General features: G+C 31.1%; 1 protein-coding gene and 1 long non-coding RNA gene across 2 annotated transcripts; both read left to right on the top strand.

The window, feature by feature from the left end:
- Positions 1-112: 112 nt before the first annotated feature.
- On the top strand, positions 113-15,895 carry LOC115877381. The gene is made up of 5 exons (XM_030893532.1): positions 113-321; positions 511-690; positions 4,574-4,849; positions 10,944-11,193; positions 15,076-15,895. Exons 1-5 carry the CDS (start codon positions 246-248, stop codon positions 15,545-15,547), a joined length of 1,254 nt encoding a protein of 417 aa, XP_030749392.1. The 5' UTR covers positions 113-245; the 3' UTR covers positions 15,548-15,895.
- Positions 6,380-6,751, top strand: LOC115877382. Its single transcript, XR_004049344.1, has 3 exons — positions 6,380-6,432; positions 6,481-6,581; positions 6,692-6,751. It is a non-coding gene; the product is annotated as an uncharacterized LOC115877382 (long non-coding RNA).
- Positions 15,896-23,021: the final 7,126 nt, after the last annotated feature.

Raw genomic sequence — 23,021 nt, 5'->3', positions numbered from 1 at the left:
TGAAACTAGCCCAGAGAATTATTGTTAACCTCTCATCATGCGCATTCCGCTTGACTATTAAACTTTTCGCTCACCCTGTATCTACTTAAATGCATCAACTGTTCTTGTTACAATGATTACTAAAATGTAAATTGTATATTTAAATAATGTAAAACGTTTATCAAAAGATAGGAGTATGATTAATATTACTAAATTTGTGGTAGCTCATCGCGCTGACTAACTAAATAAAACATTTTTAACAGTTAATGTGCTCGACAATGTCGATCACAACGCCTGTTGTTTTTGTGATTTTTATTATTGTTAAAGTAGTCAACGGAGAAGGTAAGAAATAAAAATATTAGTTAAATATACGTTTCATCCTAAAAAAACACATATATAAAATTTCACATTATATTATACAATTTGGTATGTTTATTAATTAAATGCGGTTAAGACTATTTTTAGACATCTTAAAATAACTGTTCGTTCATTAACTGTTCCCTTCATAAATAGATCTCGCATGTTTTTAAGGTTGCCTATTTAACTACACTAATATACCGGGTGAAACAACTTTGCCGGTTCCCTTATACAATTTTACATCGAGGTACGAATTGATTGTGCCTGACCATGGAATTCTGAAGTTGAGAACGAATGAAGAAATTACATTGATATGTCCAGGCGTGAGGAATTATTTTACAAATTTTTATTCAAGTAAGTTAAATCTAAATGTGTTCACTAAATTAAACAATACAGGGTGTCATTGAAATGGTGTAAAAAAATCGGGGGGTGATAGTACTCCTAGAAATAATAATAATATATAATAATAAGAATCTTTATTTCTCAAGTCATACAATTTTTTTATACATCCTATATTAAATAATATAGAATTAACCTAATTAATACAAATACTGTAAGCTGCTAGACGTAATTTGTTTAATAAATACATACCGTTTGAACTGCAGTGACTGCATTTTTTTCCAATTCTAGGACTGCATAAAATAAAGTATTTAATTAATAATAAAAAAGCAACGGTATATATTTTCATTTGCTTGTTATAGTTGTTTTTTTAAATTCACAACATTAATAAAAATATATTCATCCTAATTCCAACTCAAGAAATAAACTGAAACCCCAGAAGTCCGTAAACTTGTACGGGGGAGTCTATCAAAGTATCTGTGTCAATAAATAAATGTTTGAAATAAATAAGTATCTGTGCTAAAATACAATAATAAACGAATACTAAATATACAAGTAACGTACACGTCAGATTAAAGAAAAAATATATATGCATTTAATTACAAGTAAAGAACAACAAAAAAACAAAATGATCAACTTAATGTTATACCATAAAATATAAATACAATTTTCCATAGTACATGAGTGTTAAAATAATACAAAAAAAAATGCACAAAATACGTGGAAAAAAAAGTAATATATATATCATCAATAATTTTATCTAATTCTAGTTATACAAAAAAACAAATAAAACTTCTAGTACTTATAAATACTTGACTGAGATCCTGATCTCAAACGTCTTGCTGTTATCTGATCAGGAATTTTTTGAATAGTCTTAGATTTGTTCATAGGTGTTACACTAAAAATTACACTATTGTTTTCTTTGTTGTTTTTTTTGGTGATTGCCTCACTATGCTGTTGTGTCCTCTCGCTCTTGTATTCTTCTCCTAGTAATTCTTTTTGTAGTAGTTTTATTTCACTTATAGGAGCTGGAGTTGAGGGTGCGCTGTTGTTAGTTCTTTGTTCTAGTTATGGTTCTAGTTCCTCTGAATTTTGTTTCAAGTCCTCTACAGTATACGATCTATCTTCTATGTACAGTTTATTTCCCTTAATGTAGGATTTGTTGATAGGATTTTCTCTTGCCTTCTTTAAATGGCTTCTCAAGATTTTGTTTTCTTCTCGTTGTATTACAGTAAGGTCTTGTGAGATTGACACACCAGTGTTTTTTAATTTTCTACACTGTCTAAGAACTATATAGATAGATATAAATTCTACTTTAACTACACTCTTTGATTCATTTAAGTTATAATAATTGTTAAGGTCCGCGACTTGTAGATCTATATCTAGGAGCTCACCAAGTTTTTGGCAAGTTTCTGCTGGTGTGTTTTTGTCACTGCTTTCCAATCCAAAAACCAATATATTATTCTTCCTCGTAATACGATCAAGCATCTCTATTCTGTTCTGCAGGCTTGTATTTTCCTTTTCTAAATACTTGATTCTGTTATTTGCCGTTTCAATCTGCAACAATATTCTCGCTTCTAGGGCTTCTATAGTTGACTTTATTTCGATTCTGCTTTGTACAATTTCTTCCTTTATAACTTTTAATGCTTGCTGAATTTCATATGCCATTATAAAATTAATGCAATATGTATAATTTATACTTGTAAATAAATATTTAAAAATCGATCACTGTGTGCGACCTACTTCTTAGACTGATGACTCAACACACATCTACACTGTACGACGATACTTAATAGACTGTGTAAAAAATAGTAAAAAAAGTTCCTATAAGTATAGGGCGGAAAATGCATATTAAGGGAGTTAGGGGCACTGAAAGGGCGAATTTAAAAAACGGTTGTTTTGAAATTGTAGGCTTAAAAAATTTCGAAAAAAAAATCCTCTGTCATAAATTTTGACCCTAAATCAAATGGTGATACTGAAAAATTATTTGGAAAAGCGGAAAGGGTAGTTTTTACAAGGGTAGGGGGTTGTTTCGTAAATAACTTTTCTGAGGTTATTTTTTTTGTAACGTGGGTTTATTTTTTGAAAACTACATACTTTTTCTTACAAAAAAGGTACTCTTGTTGCACAACGCCCAGACCGATGGTTTTCGAGAAAATTGAAGGCAAAGAGTTTGCTCTGATGGGTTGCTAACTGGTTGCTTGTTTTGTTTCAACATAAACTTATGAAAGTTATGGCGGTTCAAAAGTAACCAAGTAGTTATCGAATAATTATTTGAAAAATTAAAATTTCATGATTTTTAAAACATCTTATTGCTTTAAAAAAACGAAATAATCCAATTACCAAAATTCCTTATTAAAATAATGCATTCCTTAATTCATTCATAGTAAATGTTCAAAGTGACCACCATTTATTTCAATGCAGACATCTGATCTTCTCCACGATCTGCGTACCCTGTGGAATATCCTTGGCGTTGTCCGAATTTGATTGGAACAGTCAATAATGCGTTGCCGTAGTTGCTTTTTAGTATTAATCGGCACTAAGAAAACCAAATTTTTTTTAAAACCAAAAAAAATTATTTCGTTTTTAAAGCGATAAGATGTTTTAAAAATCATGAAATTTATGATTTTCCAATTAATTATTTAATAACTACTTGGTTACTTTTGAACCGCCATAACTTTTTTTATTAACTAAGTTTATGTTGATTGACCAGTTAGCAACCCATCAGAGCAAACTCTTTGCCTTCAATTTTCTCGAAAACCATCGCTCTGGGCGATATGAAACAAGGATAGCTTTTTTTTGTACGAAAAAGTATGTAGTTTTCAAAAAATAAGCCCACGTTGCAAAAAAAATAACCTCAAAAAAGTTATTCGCGAAACAATCCCCTACCCTTGCAAAAACTACCCTTTCCGCTTTTCCGAATAATTTTCCAGTATCACCATTTGATTTAGAGTCAAAATTTATGGCAGAGGATTTTTTTTCCTAATTTTATCTCGTTTTTTAAGCCTACAATTTCAAAACAACCGTTTTTTAAATTTACCCTTTCAGTGCCCCTAACTCTTTTAATACGCATTTTCCACCCTATACTTATAGGAACTTTTTTTACTATTTTTAGGAGTACTATCACCCCCCGATTCTTTACACCATTTCAATGACACCTTGTATACAGCAGATTTATTTAAGAAAGCAAGATACAAATAAGTAGAATTATTTTATTAGATATTTTTTTATTGATAAAAAGGATATACAATCTTAGTAAACCGTAAAGCTTCCTTCAGAACCTCCCAATTAGTGGTCTCAATTAGCGTAGAAGTTTGTTTCTTTAATTTTAATGTAATCATTCGTCAAAAATGACGAATGATGAACGTCAAAATTAGTGGTAGACATTTTCAATTAGTAGAAAATGTTATCAAACTTTTAACTTTTCCTTCTTTTATACTTCAAAATTTGCGAGAAATGTCATTTTGGCCCTTGATTATTTTCCGTCAAGAGAAATTGTAATTAGAAATCAAAAGTTGATTGTTTTATAAGCTAAATATTAGGCTTTCTCTATGGATACAACTGACTAACGCAAGCTAGGATATTCTATTAATTTTAATTGTGTCTTTTAAACATTGTGAATAATCGTAAACTAAAAAGTATAAAGTGTAATTGAAACCACTAATTTATTCCACTAATTACGAGGTTCTGAATGAAGCCTTAATGTACTAGTTAATATTAAAGTATTTTTTTTACTTGTAATACAATTATTACGAATTAACAAAAATGCAGAGATTTTACCAAGAATATAAATTACATAGAAGTTGAAGTAAAGTTTTTTTTAATTTGTGTCCATATGTCTTAACTACTACTGATTATATTTATTGATTATATCTACTCATTATATTATATTTTTCAGGAAATTCAAATATAACGTCCGTAACTTGTGTTGATGGCAATACTGTTAAAATTCACAGAAATGAAGAGCACTTTCAAGATATTCGATGTAAAAAATCTGTCAAAGGAGATGTTTTGAAAACGTCTCACAAATGTAGCAATGGATATGGAAAAATTTATAAAATCGGATACCAGATAAAAAGAACAAATTTTATATCATTAATAACGTTATGTCATGTTTCTCCAATTGGTACAACCCTATATACGGAACATGTAGTGGATGGAAAAAACCTAAAATGTAAGTTTAAGTTCCATAAATAAACATAAACTGGTTTTTAGCAGTGTTTAAAAAAATGACTAAAACTTTTCGAAGTACGGTTTCCCATTTTTATACACGATGGCGCACCTCATTCCCCTCGGTTAATTCTACAAAAACGGAAAGATATGGAAGCAATAGTATATTGTTTTATTAGGAATAAAAATGACACTTTTTTGGCGAGGCTGTACATTTGACATACAGCCGAGGCACAAAAACTCGTTTTTACTCCGAATAGAACATGCTATTTTTCATTTTTCAAACGCGACAAATACTTTTTTAAGCAATTAAAATGTTCCAAATAATACAATAATATTTAAAAGTCATAGCTTGTATGTAATTATATATCGAGAAACTATGGTTAGGCTCGCTGAATTTGACACTTTATGTCAGTTTAATAATATATTTTCGTACTTTTATGCTTAGGCGTATAAGTGCCTTACTTTTATGCCTAGGCGTTAAAATGACTTTTTTATATTGTCAATCATGTCGCAAAAATTAATACTTTTGTGACGGTTGAAAAAAATATTTTATGGGTATATGTGGGAAGACAATAATGTACATAATTTAAAATTATTTTGCAATGTACAGGGTGTGTCAGAACTAAGATTCGTACCAATATTTTTTCTTATGGAACACCCGGCATTTTATTTAATTTTTGGATTCTTCGATCAAAAATAACGCATTTATTATAAGGAAGCCAAACTTTTACTAAAAAAATTGATTCCTTAAAATTTGCGTCCTTAAATGTACCTATACTGTGAATATTCATTTTACATACAATCTTCGTTATTTCAAACGCAACACTCTGTATTTTTTAAAATAAGTCGAAGCAAATTTAAATGCTCTTTCAAACTATATTAGGGTTTCCTGTACCTGTCTGGCTCAGATTTTAAATAAAGAGCGATCAGTAAAATGGCCACCAAGAGGGCTGATGTCGTCATTGAACTTTTCTAGCGACAGTACCTGTTTTCAAAATCGAAATTAGTTTGACAATTTAAATTTATAGCAGTATACTTTTATTTAAAATACCTAAAAAAGTATAAAATAATATATAATAAGTATTTACTACTTTATCAAGAAAAACGAAGAAGTAATTCTTTGATATATACTTGTATTCATTTAAAACTTCCCAATATGGCGGACTTCAGTATGGGAGGCTTAAAAAACGAAAATCTCTAGACTGGAATCGACTGTAGTTCAAATCGTTCAAATTAATAATCTGTGGTAAAGCTAATTGAAATCTGACACTTGGCTGACTGACGTTTACGGTTCCTTTTTCTAAATATTTTCATTATTTTTGGAGTTTTTATTTACAAATTCTACTTGGTTTTGTTCTTTTATTTAACCTGCAGCCTGCAGTACTAATTATATAGTTATAAATAATCTTTTCACCGATCGAGAAATGAGGAATAGGCTGGAAGATATTCAAAATGTGTAAAACGCTTAAAAACGTATTAGAAAGCATTGACTCGTCCACAAATTCGTGAAAATAAATTAGTCCAGATGTTTGTAAAAAGGTCTCTAATTATTTGGAGAAGTTTCCTCGTATCAGTAATTTTCAGGTTTGTAATATGTATATGATAATAAATAGATTAAAACTTATATTTCAGGAAACAGCGCGGGCATTACAGATTGTTGTAAATCAGTTTTAAAATATAAACAGGTTTAAAAGTTGAGTTAGTAGAGAAGATCTACTAATAACGTAATAAAGGTAAATAATGTTGGTAATGGGACCAAAGATCAAATAACACTTGAAATAGATAATATGTATATTGCATTGTTTTTATATTTCTTGAAATATATATATTTTTTACTTTACAGGATACACAAAGAATAATAAAAACTACAGTTACTCACTAAAAGTACTTAAGGTGTAAGTACTTAAGGTTTGTAATAGATGTAGTTAGAATATCAAACACCAAACCAAACCAAAAATTATGTTTTATTTTACTGGTATTCCTCACATTTGAAAGGAAAGTCATTTCATAAATAAGCAGAAGGACATCGTATAGTACACTCTATATTAATAATTCTTTTTTATCCTATATTTGTTACTTGACGCATCATTTACTAGGTATAAAATTTAGTACTGATTCCAAACCTTATAGTTGTGGTTGTGCTAAACAAACATTTCTGGCTTTCCTGACAGGAGTGTGACACAAATTTAATAAAGGTATAATGTGGATAATGTTCTGATTATTACAGTTTGCATGGATGACTGTTTTTGTATGTTGTTATTTTTAATAAAGTATATTTAATGAGTTTTTGAGTATTTCTTTTTCCCTCAGAGCATTGTGTTCTAATCTTTATATATAAATTTTCATAAATTAGGTATATCTACAAAATTTATTACCTTATAACTGTTTGCTAAAGACTTTGTAGTTGATACAGTTTAACAGTATATAAAAGAACTATTTAAATAAGATGTTTGAAAATATATAGGTAGCTGTTTTTGCACACATCAATTCAATTTGTGATTAACTGTACTGAAATAAAAACAAATTAAGAGAAATGGGGTGATCTATCAACTATAACATGAAACGCATATTATCCTATTTCCAAGTCTTCTATTAATTTTACTTTTAAACAGCTATAATTATTCAATAATCTTGATAATTCTAGGAACTCTCAGATATCGTCAAAACATGAAAACAAAAATTCACTTTCTACAGTTCTTACGCCCCTTTAACTAAAATATAAGAAACGGGAGTTAATATTCTCACTGAGAAAGTTTATAAAATACCTTTAAGTAAAATCTCTTCGGATCTGCGGTAAAATGCCTTTATTCTTATTAAATAATTTCAATAATCTATGTTTTTATTTATGATTTATGACAACCACCTAGTAATCTAACTTTAACGTCAACTTGACAATCCTGAAAAATGTTATTGTTAACCAAAGAGTAAATCAATTTCTGAATTCGCTAACGCCAACTTATTTTTCGTTAAAAAAAAATTACCAATTTTCGTAACTAGGTCGGCCATATTGAGGAACTTTTAAAAGAATTGTACTATATATTAGGATGACTTGTAGATATATTTGATTTTCTATAAAAGAGCCAATTAAGACAAATTTATTTTCTTCACTTCCAACAACACGTTTCTGCCTAATAGGTTTTTCATATACCACACATCAGTTCTGCGAAATAGGAAAAGTAGTTTTTCGAAGGAACACTTATCAAGAAAATTTCTATTTGGATATCTTAACATAACATAAACCCTTCAGGCCAACAAGCAATTTTTTTCACAAAATAAAATCACTATTAACATATTCATTCCTTCCGCCAGCAGATACTGCTTCATTTTTCTTGAAAAAATTATTGTAGATAAATTAAATAAAAGTAGGCTGTTATAAATTTAAATAAAGTCCATAAACTAATGTCGATTTAGAAAATAGCTACTGTCACTAGAAAATTGCCATGGCAACACCAGCCATCAGCCATCTTGATTGCCATTTTAATGAAAAATTGATTGAAAAATTATATTGAAAATATACTAAAGTTTTTAAACATATTTAACCCTTATAATAAGTACCTTTATAGGTCCAAGAATCCAAAAATAAAATAAAATACCGGGTGTTCCATAAGGAAAAAGATAACTTTGATATGGATCTTAATTCTGAAACACCCTGTTCATTTCAAAACCATTTTAAATTATGCAAATTGCTTCCCCGCATATACCCATATATAAAATTTGTTCTTTCCGTTTTTGTATAATCAATCGAACCGAATGACGTGTACCACCCTGTATAATAAAGATTAATTAATTTTTCTATAATATTTTTTTTTAATTTATATTGATCCGTTAATACTTGGATGTTTGTTTTATTTATTTATGTTTGTAGTAAAAATAAGATATGATGATATGTTACAATATAATATATAATATACAGGGTCCGGCAATAGTACGTCGGGCAGCTGTAGCTCCTAGAATAAAAAACTTGGGAATTTTGTTTAAGTGCAAACCTAGAGTATGTACTAGGATGTATTTCAGGAAAATATTTTAACTTCTATAGGGTGGCTCAAAAAAGTGTGAGAGGATCGGGATGATTTTTTTTAAATGGAACAAACACCCTGTATATTATTGCATTTTGGCTTCCTTTCAGATCACTTTACATAAACCTAAGACATGAGTAAATATATTTCGATAATTTCAGAGATATTAATAAATAAATAAAAATTATATATTTTTCAGCCTTTCTTAAAAAAATTATTAATAATACAAGAACTGTCCTGAAATCAAAACTGCATTAGAGATTTACTTTAAATAGTCTGTACTTACTTTGCTATAAATATGGAAATCGTAAATCATACAGGATGTTCAAAATTCTACGCCAAACTTTCCAAAATATACAATAATTTTTCTTTGTTTTTTTTTAAATGGGACACCCTGTATATTATTTTTTCAATAGATGGAGAATTAAAAAATTAACATTTCTATTTAGAGTATTTCAAAATTTTTAACAGTTTCGCAGATATTCCTGGTTTTGTATTTCATATGGCCATTTTCCACAGTAAATTTTTATCAAAGCCACCCAATGATTTTTCTCTCGTATTTTACCATTGAAAGCGCCATATGAAATAATGCTGCGTGTATCCGGAAAACTATTAAAAATTTTGAAATACTTTAAATATAAAAAATGTTCATTTTTTAATTCTTCATCAAATAAAAAAATAATATACAGGGTGTTCCATTAAAAAAAACGAAGTAAAATTATTTTATATTTTTGAAAGTTTGGCGTAAAATATTGAACATCCTGTATGATTTACTATTACTATATTTATAGCAAAGTAAGAAGAGACCATTTAAAGTAAATATCTAATATGGTTTTGATTTCAGAACGGTTCTTGTATTTTTAATATTTTTTTTAAGAGGGGTTGAAAAATATATATTTTTGATTTATTTTTTAATATCTCTGAAACTAATTGAAATAGATTTACTCATATCTTAGGATTATGTAAAGTGATCTGAAAGGAAGCCAAAAATGCAATAATATACAGGGTATTCCATTTAAAAAAAGTCATCCAGATCCACTCACACTTTTTTGAGCCACCTTATAGAAGTTTAAATATTTTCCGGAAATACATCCTGGTACATACTTTAGGTTTGCACTTAAACAAAATTCTCAAGTTTTTTATTCTAGGAGCTACAGATGCCCGACCCACTATTGCCGGACCCTGTATAATATGATAAAAAATGTTGTGTATGATATTGCAAAGTACGGACATAAGTATTTTTAATATTTTATTTATCCTATTTTGTTCTGTTGATATTTCTTCTTTAGTCTTTCATTATCTTTATATCAATTTTAGCAGCTATTATATACGAATATGATCACTAAAGAAAAACTTGTATTAATTTTTAGGGTTCCGTACCTCAAAAGTGAAAAACGGAACCCTTATAGGAACGTTTATTAATACTTATAGGATTACTTTGTTGTCTTCCCTCTGTCAATGTGTATGGCGCAAAAACGTATATTTCGACGCTCTCAAGGGAATCGAAATTCATAGGGTATTTTCCGTTGGATTTTCCTAGAACTAAATTTGTCAAGTAATACCGTCTTATACTAGAAGTATAGGGAAAAATTTGAAAAGGATACATTTGTAATTAAAACATAAAAAATATAGTCTTAACTAAAGTTCGTAATCAATAATCGAGGTTAATCAACGGTATGCGCGGTTATAATTATTGTATGGGTGACCAAATCTTTTTGTACATTTTTCTAAACTTTTACTAATTGGTACTAAAGAGGGACATCTGAAAGTAATATGTAAGATATATTTTCAATTAAATCACAAAAAAATCTGGATCTTGATGCAAGGAACGGCGGCGTTCCAAAGTTTGAATTGAGTTAATCGTGTCATGTAGGGTATCCTATGAAAGGGCACATTCTTAAAGAGATTATTAATTATTTGTATGATGTATGTATATAGTATTTTATTTATGACAAAGAAAAAAAACGGTATGGAACCCTCGGTAGGCGAGTCCAACTCGCACTTGTCATGTTTTTATAGTGTAGTATGAAACAGTACTATTTTGTTTTTAACAATAATTGATTGATGCTTCTATTTTAGATTCTTCTTTCTCTTTACGACCTGACTTCAGTACAGATGGTCTAAATGTTAGCATTCCAGCATCTCTGTCTTACAAAAAAGTGGCACAAAAATCGATGTTTAGCAAACTATTGAATTCGTCTATTCTCGCAGGACATTACATCAACGAAAATTCGTTTCTTGCCCGTGGACATTTAACACCCCAAGCGGATTTTCTACTTGCAAGTTCACAGTACTCTACCTATTTTTATATCAACGTGGCCCCGCAATGGTAAGTAAAAATGTATTATTATTTTTACTTCCGACATGCAAAATAGTTGACATGAATACTCATACTCCACACATACTCAGTTCCTATGCGTCTTTTTAGATTTTAGATTGTATGGGAGAGGGAAGTTGATTACAGAAAGGGTTCTGCATAGGCAGATTCTTGAGTGATATTTTTTCTAGCTGGGTTAGCTCTTTTTTGATAGCTATTCAATTATTATCAAATAATTTGTGTGAATGGGATGGTCTATCTGGTCCGGCGTGACTACAGGGTCGGCTCCCACTGGTGTATTTGAACCAAGTTTTCTTAAAAGGCTCTAGGCTTTCCTGCTGGAGTGTTTAAAGTCCACATTGACAACAGTTTGAGACCATCTCTCTCGTCGATTAGTATGAAAACTTCACAGAATTTCATCCGCGAGTTCTAGATCTTCATTATGGATGATTGCTTTACAGAATCGGCTGTAATTGTGCTGCTTCGGGGGACCCAGTGCAGAGTTTTATTTAGTATTTGTAGAAATTTCTCGCAATCGGCTTTGTTAAAATTCCATCTTGGATACCTATTGTAACTAGTCCTGGTCTGTGTTAGCTATGAATTCAGCCAGGACCTGTCTTTCTGAAGCAAGGGGACATTTCCTGTTTTCCTCGTAAAATAATAAAGGTTAGAATTGGAGTCTTTGCGCTATACAGCGGATCAGACTGTGCCCGGTTGCTTAGCATCGCGAACAAGATAAAGATTATTATCTTTTACCCAGTTAGTTATTTCGATTCCAGCCTCGTCATCACTATTGAGGACCCATGCTGTGCCACTGTTGAAACCGCCAATGTACACAGCAGGGTGATTTTTGTCGGTACGAGTCGAGCTGCCGCTAGCCATGTCATACTTGGTGGATTATATACACTGGTGGTTATGGTAAGAGAGTGAATATTGACGACAATCCTATGGATGTGGCCAATGCAGTCAGATGATAATAGTGAGGCATTCTTTATAGAGTTGTTAACGTATGTGGCTAATCCATAGGTTCGGTGGTATAGGTATCCGATGTATCAAGGAATGTTTCCTCTTATTTTGAAATTGCTCCTGACTATCCATGTGAGTTTCCTGCAGGGTCACAACATCGACGTCAATGTCAGTCAATAATTTAGAAAGGCATTTACATTTGCCAAATACAGAATGACAGACCGCGACGGAATGGCTAATTAATTGTGCCAGATTTTAAGCGTTAACTACGGTACACCATGAAGAGGATCTTGAACCATAAAATCACTGTTCTTTGCACTAGATGCAAAAGCAGTGATTTTTGTATGACTGTGTACTGCTATTTCTCTAACCGACAGAATCTGCACATGACTTCGTCTGCCTATACCATCAGATTTATATGATCTTGTCATGTAAAAAAGTAAACCAACTATCTTTTTGACAATTTTCCAGTCTTTGCTTATCAAATCTGCCATAACTTTTTCGTCTTCAACCTGGTTAGTTGTTTTGACATTCTAGGGAGTTGTTTTGGCCACGCACACATATTTTTTATTATGTTTGCAGCACCATAAAAGACTTCTGGTGTGACGAATAGAATTGATAGATTTATTTGGCCATTTTATCTGCCTTTCCATTACTCAGGTTACCCTAAATGTATATAAACTATATATAAGTACAAGTTTTTTTGTCTATCTGTAGAAACTATATCCGTGTTCTAACCCTAGAATATATACTGGGTGGTCCGAACTGTATTTCGGAAACTTCGGCAGCATATTCTGTAGATAAAAATAAGTAAAAAAGTTCGTATAAATGTATGTCCTAAAATACTTAGTTTCGGAGATACAGGGTGTAGAAATTTCCTTTTTATTTAGATTTTTTCTAAATAATTTCTGAAGTAACAGCAATATTTGAATGAAAACTGGTGTCTGGGAGTTTTTTGACATGAGAAATTTGATTTTGATGTCAATATGGCTCCTACTGGTAGAGGGCGCCACCTACATCTGTTCTAACTGTTTTGAAGTTTAATAACTTTTTGCCCGTACCTGTATAAAACTACCGAGAGAAAAAATATACATCTCTGTGTATTTTTACGTAAAAAATATATCTTTGTAAAAATCGCTACGAGCAACCGTTCTCAAGATATTTAGAATGGAAATAGTCAATACATACCATTAATGACGAAAAATAAACACGTTTAGTAGATAGTTATTTCACTGAAATAATAAATTTGGAAAAATTTTTATTTTTTTTCTGCAAAAAATGATGATAAAACAGTTTTTGTTGAACATTTGGTGCAAAAACATTTCAAATTTATGATCTCAGTCTAGTAACTATTTAGTCAACATGTTTAATTTATGTCAGTGATGACAGGTATTGATAATTTCGATTCCAAATATCTCTAAAACCATTACTCGTAGCGATTTTTACCAAGAGACCTTTATTACGTAAAAAGCGTTGCAAATGTATATTTTCATTACTCAATAGTTTTATACAGGTACGGACGATAAGTTATTACTCTTCAAACCAGTTAAAAAATATGTACGTGGCGCCCTCTACAAGTAGGAGTCATATTGACATCAAAATCAAATTTCTCATGTCAAAAAACTTCCAGACACCAATTTTAATCCAAATATTGACGTTACTGCAGAAATTATTTGGAAAAAATCGAAATAAAATGGAACTTCTACACCCTCTATCTCCGAAACTAAGCATTTTTGGACATATATCTATACGAACATTTTTACTTATTTTTATCTGCAGAATATACTGCCGAAGTTTTCGGAATACAGTTCGGACCACCCTGTATACTTACGTGGATGTGGATAAGTAAATCACTACGGAAACTGTTGCCAACATATCAACGACTTCCATTTATCTTTTTTTTTGTTGCGCGGTGCTTCTACTCAACTGCTCAGGACCTATCGTCCGGGCGCCAAATTTGAACATTAATTTTAAAAATTTAATTTGTAAAATGCTTATATTTGAACAATAAATTGAATGTTTAATGTCACAAAAATTAAATTATATAAAAAATACATTTAGCCACTCCGTACGAATATCAATATTCTTAGGAAATCTAACCAGAAAGTATGCATGTGCTTTAATACGAGTATAAATAAAAGAACAACTGAAAAATTTACTTGCCTATGAAAAAATAATTTCGGGACCTTTATATTAGAACTTTCACACACTAAACACTTTCTAGTCATTTTTACGAGTATTTAGAAAGTCCAACAAAAAAAAATAGAAATATAATTGCACAAACTTAACCTCTCACTGAGCACACTTGCATCCTTGGCTATATAAAAGCGGTCGATAAAAGAGTAATTAATACAATTTTTAAATTGAAAAACGCAAAAAACAAGCGTCGTTATACAATGGAAATAAGATTATGACATATGATTATGACAAGATTATGACAATATGATGACAATGAAAAGTTGGTTTCCATAACAATGTAGAATTTGTACTTTCTAAACCGTATAAAATTGTGATTATTTTGGAAATACATGCAACTGTTAATACTCATGCTCAAAGTAAGGTCCTCGAGAAAGACAAACCTATTGAACGTTTCATAAGTGCAATTAAGAAGGTTTGAAAATGGCATGCCGCTAAACTTATGGCGTTGATTTATCCACGTAAGTATATATGATCTAGGGTTCTAACAATGTTGTCGTGCATACCGATTTTGTTAAAACTTTCACAGTGCATAACTCAAGTTATTCACGAAAGATATATGAAAAATTTGAATGTTCTTTATATTTTGTTCCATAATAATATGTAGTTCAGATATTATTTATTTAATTGCTTGAATTAAAATTGTTAATAAAAATTGTTAATTAATTGTTAAAATTAAAATTATCATTTTTGTACAAACCAAACCAAATTAAATTTCAACTATTGTTTTAGGCAAACTATCAATAACGGAAATTGGAAAAGCGTAGAATCTGTTGTACGAACATTGTCACGGACTTACGGTGATTTAACAGTATATACAGGAACACACGATATCCTAACATACGAGAACAATCATAGAATTGAAACGAGAATTTATCTTGCATTAAACGAGATATTACCAGTCCCAAAATATTTTTGGAAAATTGCTTACGATCCGAAGAGTAGAAAAGGAATCGCCTTTGTGATTAAAAATGATCCATTTACAGAGATTTCCAATAATTTCTGTACAGATATTTGTACAACTGCTGGATATAGGAATTCCGCTTGGAAGAGTAGATCTGGTGGTTATGTTTGGTGTTGTGATGTGAAAGAATTTAGAAACATAGTCCATATACCTCCACTTATTCTGAGTGGAAATGGTATACTGACAAACAATCTGTTCAAGCTAGCTAAGGCATTATTCACACAGAATGACAATCAGTAGGTATAGTTATTTTTTAACATTATAATAATTATAGTATTGTATAGTATTTATACTTATATCACTTGCATAAGTAGGTATATATTTAGTTGTGTTGTTATTAGTACCATCAATTTCATTTAAAGCAGACAAGCCGTATATATTTATTTATATTTGCCGCAAATTTATATTTGAAATTATTGTTGTCTCAGTTGAATTATTTATAGTATTATCTGGTATTTTTTAAAGTGTATACTTATTTACTATAGTTTTTAACTGACAAAAAGAGTAAGGGTACAAAGTTTAGGAAGAAATAAATTGTTGGCTTTGTAGATACTAATCAGTTTCAGAAAATAAATGAATTATTGTTTATTTATTTTAATTTTTATTCAAACCAAATCAAAAACATTTTTATTTAACAAATCATTGCATTTGTATTGTTTGTTTTTTATTGCGATTTTTTTTCATTAATTTCTTGATAAATAGCAGTGATCACTGATCAGTGCATCATTGGTCGCGTTCATCAGGACGTAGCGCTACCGCAGCGATCACTAATTTTCTGCTGAACGCGCCGATTAGTTGTGAGCGCTCTGGGATCAGTCGCCATTTTTTCCATCAGATTTAAAATACGCTACGCTACCGATGCATGATGGATTAAACGTCACATACGCCAAATGTCACAAAATGTTTTGGAAAACGAAAACAAACCATTTTGTTTATTGTTCTCGGTTGACTAATCCACTCGATTTGTGCCAAAAAAGAGTGAAAACAATTTAATATGCTTTGACTTAGATTATTTAATATGACTTAGACTATATGCATTACTTATGATTTGTAGACCTTAGACAAGGAAAGAGAGTTCCTTGTCTAAGGGATGCTAAAAAGTGCGTTCAGCAGGACAACCAATCGATGGCACATCGCTCACTGATCAACTTGTCTTGATGAACGCGACCATTATTATATGAGATATCCTATTAATATTATAAACGCGAAAGTTTGATGTTTGTATGTATGCAATGGATGTTTGTTACTTTTTGACGCAAAAACTGCTGAATGGATTTTAATGAAACTTTACAATAATATAGCTTATACATCAAAATATCATAACAGGGGCCGGCAATAGTGCGTCGGGCCTCTGTAGCTCCTAGAATAAAAAACTTTAGAATTTTGTTTAAGTGCAAACCTAAAGTATGTACCAGGAGATATTTCCGGAAAATATTTTAACTTCTATAGGGTGGCTCAAAAAAGTGTGAGTGGATTTGGATGATTTTTTTTAAATAGAACACCCTGTATATTGTTGCATATTTGGCTTCCTCTCCGATCACTTTACATAATCCTAAGATATGAGTAAATCTATTTCGATGGTTCCAGAGATATTAAAAAATAAATCAAAAATATATATTTTTCAGCCCTTCTTAAAAAAATTATTAAAAATACAAGAACTGTTCTGAAATCAAAACTATAATAGGTATTTACTTTAGATGTTATGTTCTTACTTTGCTATAAATATGGTAATCGTAAATCATATAGGATGTTCAATATTCTACGCCAAACTTTCTAAAATATAAAATAATTTTTCTTCGTTTTTTTAAATGGAACGCCCTGTATATTATTTTTTTATTAGATGGAGAATTAAAAAATGAACACTTTTTGTATTTAGTTTTGCGGATACACGTATTATTGTTTCATATGGCGCTTTCAATGATAAAATACTAGAGAAAAATCATAGGGTGGCTTTGATAAAAATTTACTGTGGAAAATGCCATATGAAATATAAAACCGGGAATATCTGCGAAACCGTTAAAAATTTTGAAATACTCTAAATACAAATGTTCATTTGTTAATTCTCCATCTATTGAAAAAATAATATGCATGCAGCTATTTAAAAAAACGAGGAAAAAATATTTTATATTTTAGAAAGTTTGGCGTAGAATATTGAACATTCTGTATGATTTACGATTTCCATATTTATAGCAAAGTAAGTACAGACTATCTAAAGTAAATATCTAATATAGTTTTCATTTCAGAACAGTTCTTGTACTATTAATAATTTTTTTAAGAAATATATTTATTCATGTATTAGGATTATGTAAAGTGATCTGAAAGGAAGCCAAAAATGAAATTATATACAGTGTGTTCTATTTAAAAGAAAATCATCCCGATCCACTCACACTTTTTTGAGCCACCCTATAGAAGTTAAAATATTTTCCTGAAATACATCCTAGTACATATTTTAGGTTTGCACTTAATCAAAATTTCCAAGTTTTTTATTTTAGGAGCTACATATACCCGAGGCACTATTGCCGGACCCTGTATAGGCTATACTTTATAAAGATATTGTGTGAATTGTCCAATATATAACGATAAAGTTAAAAAATAGCATCTCATTGTCTTGTCCCCGACTGTATAGTGTCGTGGCCAAGAAATTGCACCAAGACGTATCACGATGCCGGATGGGACTACCATGTCCCTCACACCAGGAACCTCCTACTGGCTGTGGTTATGTTTCACGGGCAGAGGGTGTGGTCTTGGGTTAATCGCTCGGACCAGGAGGAGATACCTCACCAAAAACCCCTCACCAAAAATCTAAATCCTATGATGGCGGGAACAACTCAAAGGGATGCGTGGCTAGATAGAAGGCTAGCCTCTACTGGTCTCAACCTTGGGACACCAGGGGGCAACCCATTGTATTCTCGTCTTCCTTGCTTCTATATACGGGGCTCTGTAGAAGTGGACCTACTAACACTTGCGGTGCAATAAAATTGATTTCAAATCCAAGGAAGCAATAGAGAAAGTATAAAAATATCCTCTGTTTTAGATTCGGGACAATGGAGATAGATCCTCCAGCCTCCACCTTACGGGTACCTCAATTGGAGACAAGCTCCTCAACTGTGAAGGGCACGGAGGGCTAAACCCCAACCTTGGAAGGCTGTATACCCTCGTAGGAGGTAGATACTCACTCCTCGAAAGATGAACATCTGTTGTTAGAGGAGGATGGGAAATAGCCTGTCGCCCCGACAACAGGAAGATCCCCATGTATAATGAGTTATAGACTGTATGATGAGCTATAACTCAAGAAAGGGGGACACATTAGATATTTAAGGTCACGGTGATTAACTCATCCTCCTTACTCATTCTATACTGTCAAACGTCTTTACCCAAGGTGAATGCCGCTGCTTTAGAATACACAAAAAAGTATACTATAGTCGGCCCAAAGACTCTGAGAAGATTTCGACAGATGACACCTAAAAAACGACAGAAAATACAATCCTGTGAATTAAAGTGATAGACACAAAACTGTCACTGTCAGAGATCCTTAAATTATTGATATAAAAATTATTGATATAAATAACCCCTACTCTATCATAAGTTTCTGAAGTAAAAATTCGGATTAAAAATAATTCGGAAACTTAAATCAAAGTTTAATATATAGTTTGAGAAATGTTAGGGGTTCAAGTTTTCAGATACCAATCTACTTTTAAAAAATATTTTTTATTGATTAGTTTTGTGTGTTTAAAAACTTCCAGGGTCGGACTGGTTCCCAATTAAAACAGTTTATTTATTTTTAAGTAGATTGAAATGAACAGAAAACAGAAAAAGTGAAGTCATTTTTTTTTCTGAAGTTTTCCCTAAAATTATGAATGGAATTTTCGAAAAAAGAGTTAATAAAAAGAATGAGGGTAGCGATACCTCTATTAATTTTTGTCCAAAAAGGCTTCAAAAAATCCTATATGGGTTTTTCGTCACTGCAAGAAAATCTACAAAATAAAGTAGTTATTTTTTGTAAATACATCTGCGTTAATCCAAACGGAAACTACTTGTCAGAAGTTAGATATACAGATATACAAATTTGCCTAACGAACAAAAAATGCTTAACGTTTCGTAAAGTTTATCTCTTTCCGTCGTCGGAAGCAAAAAAATACAAAGAATAAAGAAAAAAACTATTTAAAATATTTAAATGCAACTATTCGAGAACACTAGTTTTTTTTATAACAGATACGTCTATAAAAACCGTTGACGTTCTGTTAAAATGACATTATATCAAGTTAAGCTTTAAAATTAACAATTACTACCTGACAACAATTACCTTAATAAGGTAAAACCAAAAAGCCCCAAACTTTCTGTATTATTATTTACAGATGCATGAGCAATACATTTATTTTTATTAGATTGTATTAAAAAAGCCTCTGTTATATTTATTTTAGAGGCTATCGCTTCTTTTATTATAATTTTGGCGTTACCCTTAAATGTTCGAATTAAAGAACATAAAGATAAGAACATAAGAAAGGGAGATTTTCACAAATCTAAGATTTGTCAGCATTCATGGGACACAGGGCACAGAATAAATTTTAATAACGCCAAAATTATAATGAAAGAAGCGATAGCCTCTAAAAGAAAAATAAAAGAGTCCTTTTTACTACAATCTAATAAAAATAAATGCATTGCTCATGCTTCTGTAGATGTTAGTAATATATGGCAATCGCTTCTTTGATTTTAAAGAATATAACATACGCAAAAATTAAAAATAATCATTATTTCATTAAAGTTAATTATTAGTTATTAGTTCATATTAATCCAATATGAACTAAATATACCTGATACCACTCAAAATAAGACAACAAAGAAGTTCATATTTTCGTTTTCCCCACGTTCCCGTTGCGAAATTCCCGACTTTCATCAAGAAAATCGGGCGACTTTTCGTCAGAGTTCTCCCTTCTCCACTTTGTGGTGTTATCCTGTCTCCTGCAATAAAGGAATAAATCGGGTTTTATGGTTTTACGGTCCTGCTGAACCGGGAGCGGTTAAATTGGCCGGAATAAAGCGTTCGTCAGTTAATCGGGCGCATTATTCATCTCGCGGCTTTTGTCAAATAAACCGTCATGATTATTTGTCAGGCGCGTTGCTTGTAAAACAGGCCTCTTTTTGGCTTTCTTTGTTTTTTTGAATAAAATTATGTACATTTTTTTACGCTGCCAGTATTTATATTACCAGAGGACTGGCCAATGTATGTTTTCTAATAATACAATTCAGTACTAGGTACGAGTCATGAAGACCTATGCATGCGAATCCTGGATACTTAAAACGGACATCATAATAAAAACTGCAGGTTGCACACTTGACGATAATATCGCTTATAGATCAGAATAACACATAGGCTATAATTTATAAAGATATTGTGTGAATTGTCCAAAATATTACGATAATGTTGAAAAATAACACACGGCTACTTAAAAACAAAGCTACTTAGTGAGATGGAGGACGGGTTTACTTGAAAGCGATAACAAACAACACTTGGTTTTTGACAATACAAAATTATTGAGTTTTTGAGCTGTCAGAGGCCCGTATTTAGGAGGAGGGGCCAAATTTTAAATTTTAATTATCATATTAAACTGAAAATTTGCATGCGTATATGGAAGCTAAGACAATGTAAATTTATCGTATTGTTGATCTGATATAGGGCCGTATTAAAAAGACGATGAACTTTATTTTTCCAAGGCTCCTTGATTAAACTAAATTTAAATTAATTTGTTTTTAACACAGCCATGGCACTTCGTATTGGAATTCTACATCCCCAGAGTCAAATCCCTCAAATGGCAATGGACAGAAGACCTGACAAGAAGAACGTATAACAGATGAACCACAAAAATTACAGCATGGTACCTATAGTGTGTACCTAGAAATTAAGAGGCCTAGAAGAACACTAAACCTGAGATGGAACCATGATATTAGGAAATTAGCAGGGATAACTTGGGCCCGCATAGCCAATAATAGTCAACAATGGGCCCAACTACGAAGAGAGTATGTAAGGGAGGCTACACCATAATTGTAAATGGTTGAATAGGCTGAAAATGATGATGATGATGATGATGATGATGATGATGATGATAAATACAATTCAAATGTTTTATCTGTGAAAGGGTATTACAATCTATTTTAATAAATTACAACTACGGGTATTACAATCGGACTTCCTAACTGGCTTGTTGGTGTATCAGCACCAGGAAGATGCTCTCCCATAAAGCAAATTTCATAAATTGACATTTGATTTATTTGACCGAACTTCATTCTGAAATTATTGCATGATCCTTATCAAACAACTTAATAAATAAAGACTTTAAAGTACTGAAAAGCAGAAAAATTGGGAAGAGAGGTCTAAGGAAGTTAATTTTAATTTCCAGATATTTAAAATCGAAATATAGTGAACTTATTCCACTATAAGGGTGGCGCCTCTCATACGCCGCGGAAGTTCCAAGGAGAACGGTAGTTTATATCGAAATTAAATTTTGGCAGCATATGTAGGTTAACTGAAAGCATTTTATAAAAATATATATAATTATACAGGGTGTCACTAAAAAAGTTACACATCAAAGTTTTTCCTAATGGAACACTCTATATATTAATTGATTTTCGGATTCTAGGAAAAAAATAAAGGTGAGTTTTATCAAAGAAGCATATACCTAAAATCTAACGATTTTGACATATTTCACATTTTGTGAAAAAAGAGTAAATTTTAAATTTCGATAATAGCGTCCTAAATTTTAGTTCACCTTGTATAGACTGATATTTAATTACAGTAACCATTGTATGCTAAACCAAATTGAAATTTGACCCGAAAAGTTATACAGGGTGAGACAAAATTAGTATGGAACGTTAGTCGCTTTTAAAAGCAATTGTAATGATGATAAAGCAAAGCAAGAATTTCCATTAACATACAAACTGGATAAAATTTTCTCACATTTATGTCAGCATGAGAAAAATTATGGCGATATTCGTTGGAATTTGATTTTCGAAAAATCCGTTTGCCAAAAATAAACTTTTTATGTCAAGCAGTTTAAGCAGAATCGTGGTTAAGAAATTACCCAACTTTTTGGAACACCCTGTATGATTTTTTTAAAAAATTTCAAAATATGTAAAAAAAAACAAATAAATTATGCTTGTTCAAGCGTTTTCCCGAAAGACTAACCGTTTTTTAAATAACAAATATTGTAATATTTGAGGGAGGTTTTTTTGGACGCTCTTGGAATTTGAGATTCGAGAAACCCCTCCTTATCGAACCTCTACATCCCACAGTCAATCCGTTTGCCAAAAATCAGCTTTAAATGTCAAGCAGTTTAAGCAGAATCGTGATAATAAATAATTTTATAAAAAATCTTAAAATATGTAAAACAACAAAATAAAACATACGTGTTTAAGAGTTTTTCCGAAAAACTCACCGGTTTTGAAATAAAAAATATTTTAATATTTCAAGGGATACTTTCACCCCCTTAGAATTCGAGTTTCGAAAAATCCCTTCTTATCGAACCTCTACACCCTAAAATCAATCTGTTTTCCAAAAATCAGCTTTTTACGTAAAGCTCTTTAAGCAGGATCGTGATTAATGAATGACCAGATTTTTCAAAACACCCTGTATACATTTTTAAAAAAATTTAAAATATGTAAAAAAAACAAAAAAAATATACGTGTTTAAGCGTTTTTTCGGAAACTTGACCGTTTTTTA

The sequence above is a fragment of the Sitophilus oryzae genome, unplaced genomic scaffold (assembly GCF_002938485.1).
Source record: "Sitophilus oryzae breed Bouriz unplaced genomic scaffold, Soryzae_2.0 scaffold_1449_pilon_pilon, whole genome shotgun sequence".
NCBI lineage: Eukaryota > Metazoa > Arthropoda > Insecta > Coleoptera > Curculionidae > Sitophilus > Sitophilus oryzae.
The sequence above is the reverse complement of the archived record's forward strand: the minus strand, read 5'-3'. Positions and strand labels throughout refer to the sequence as shown.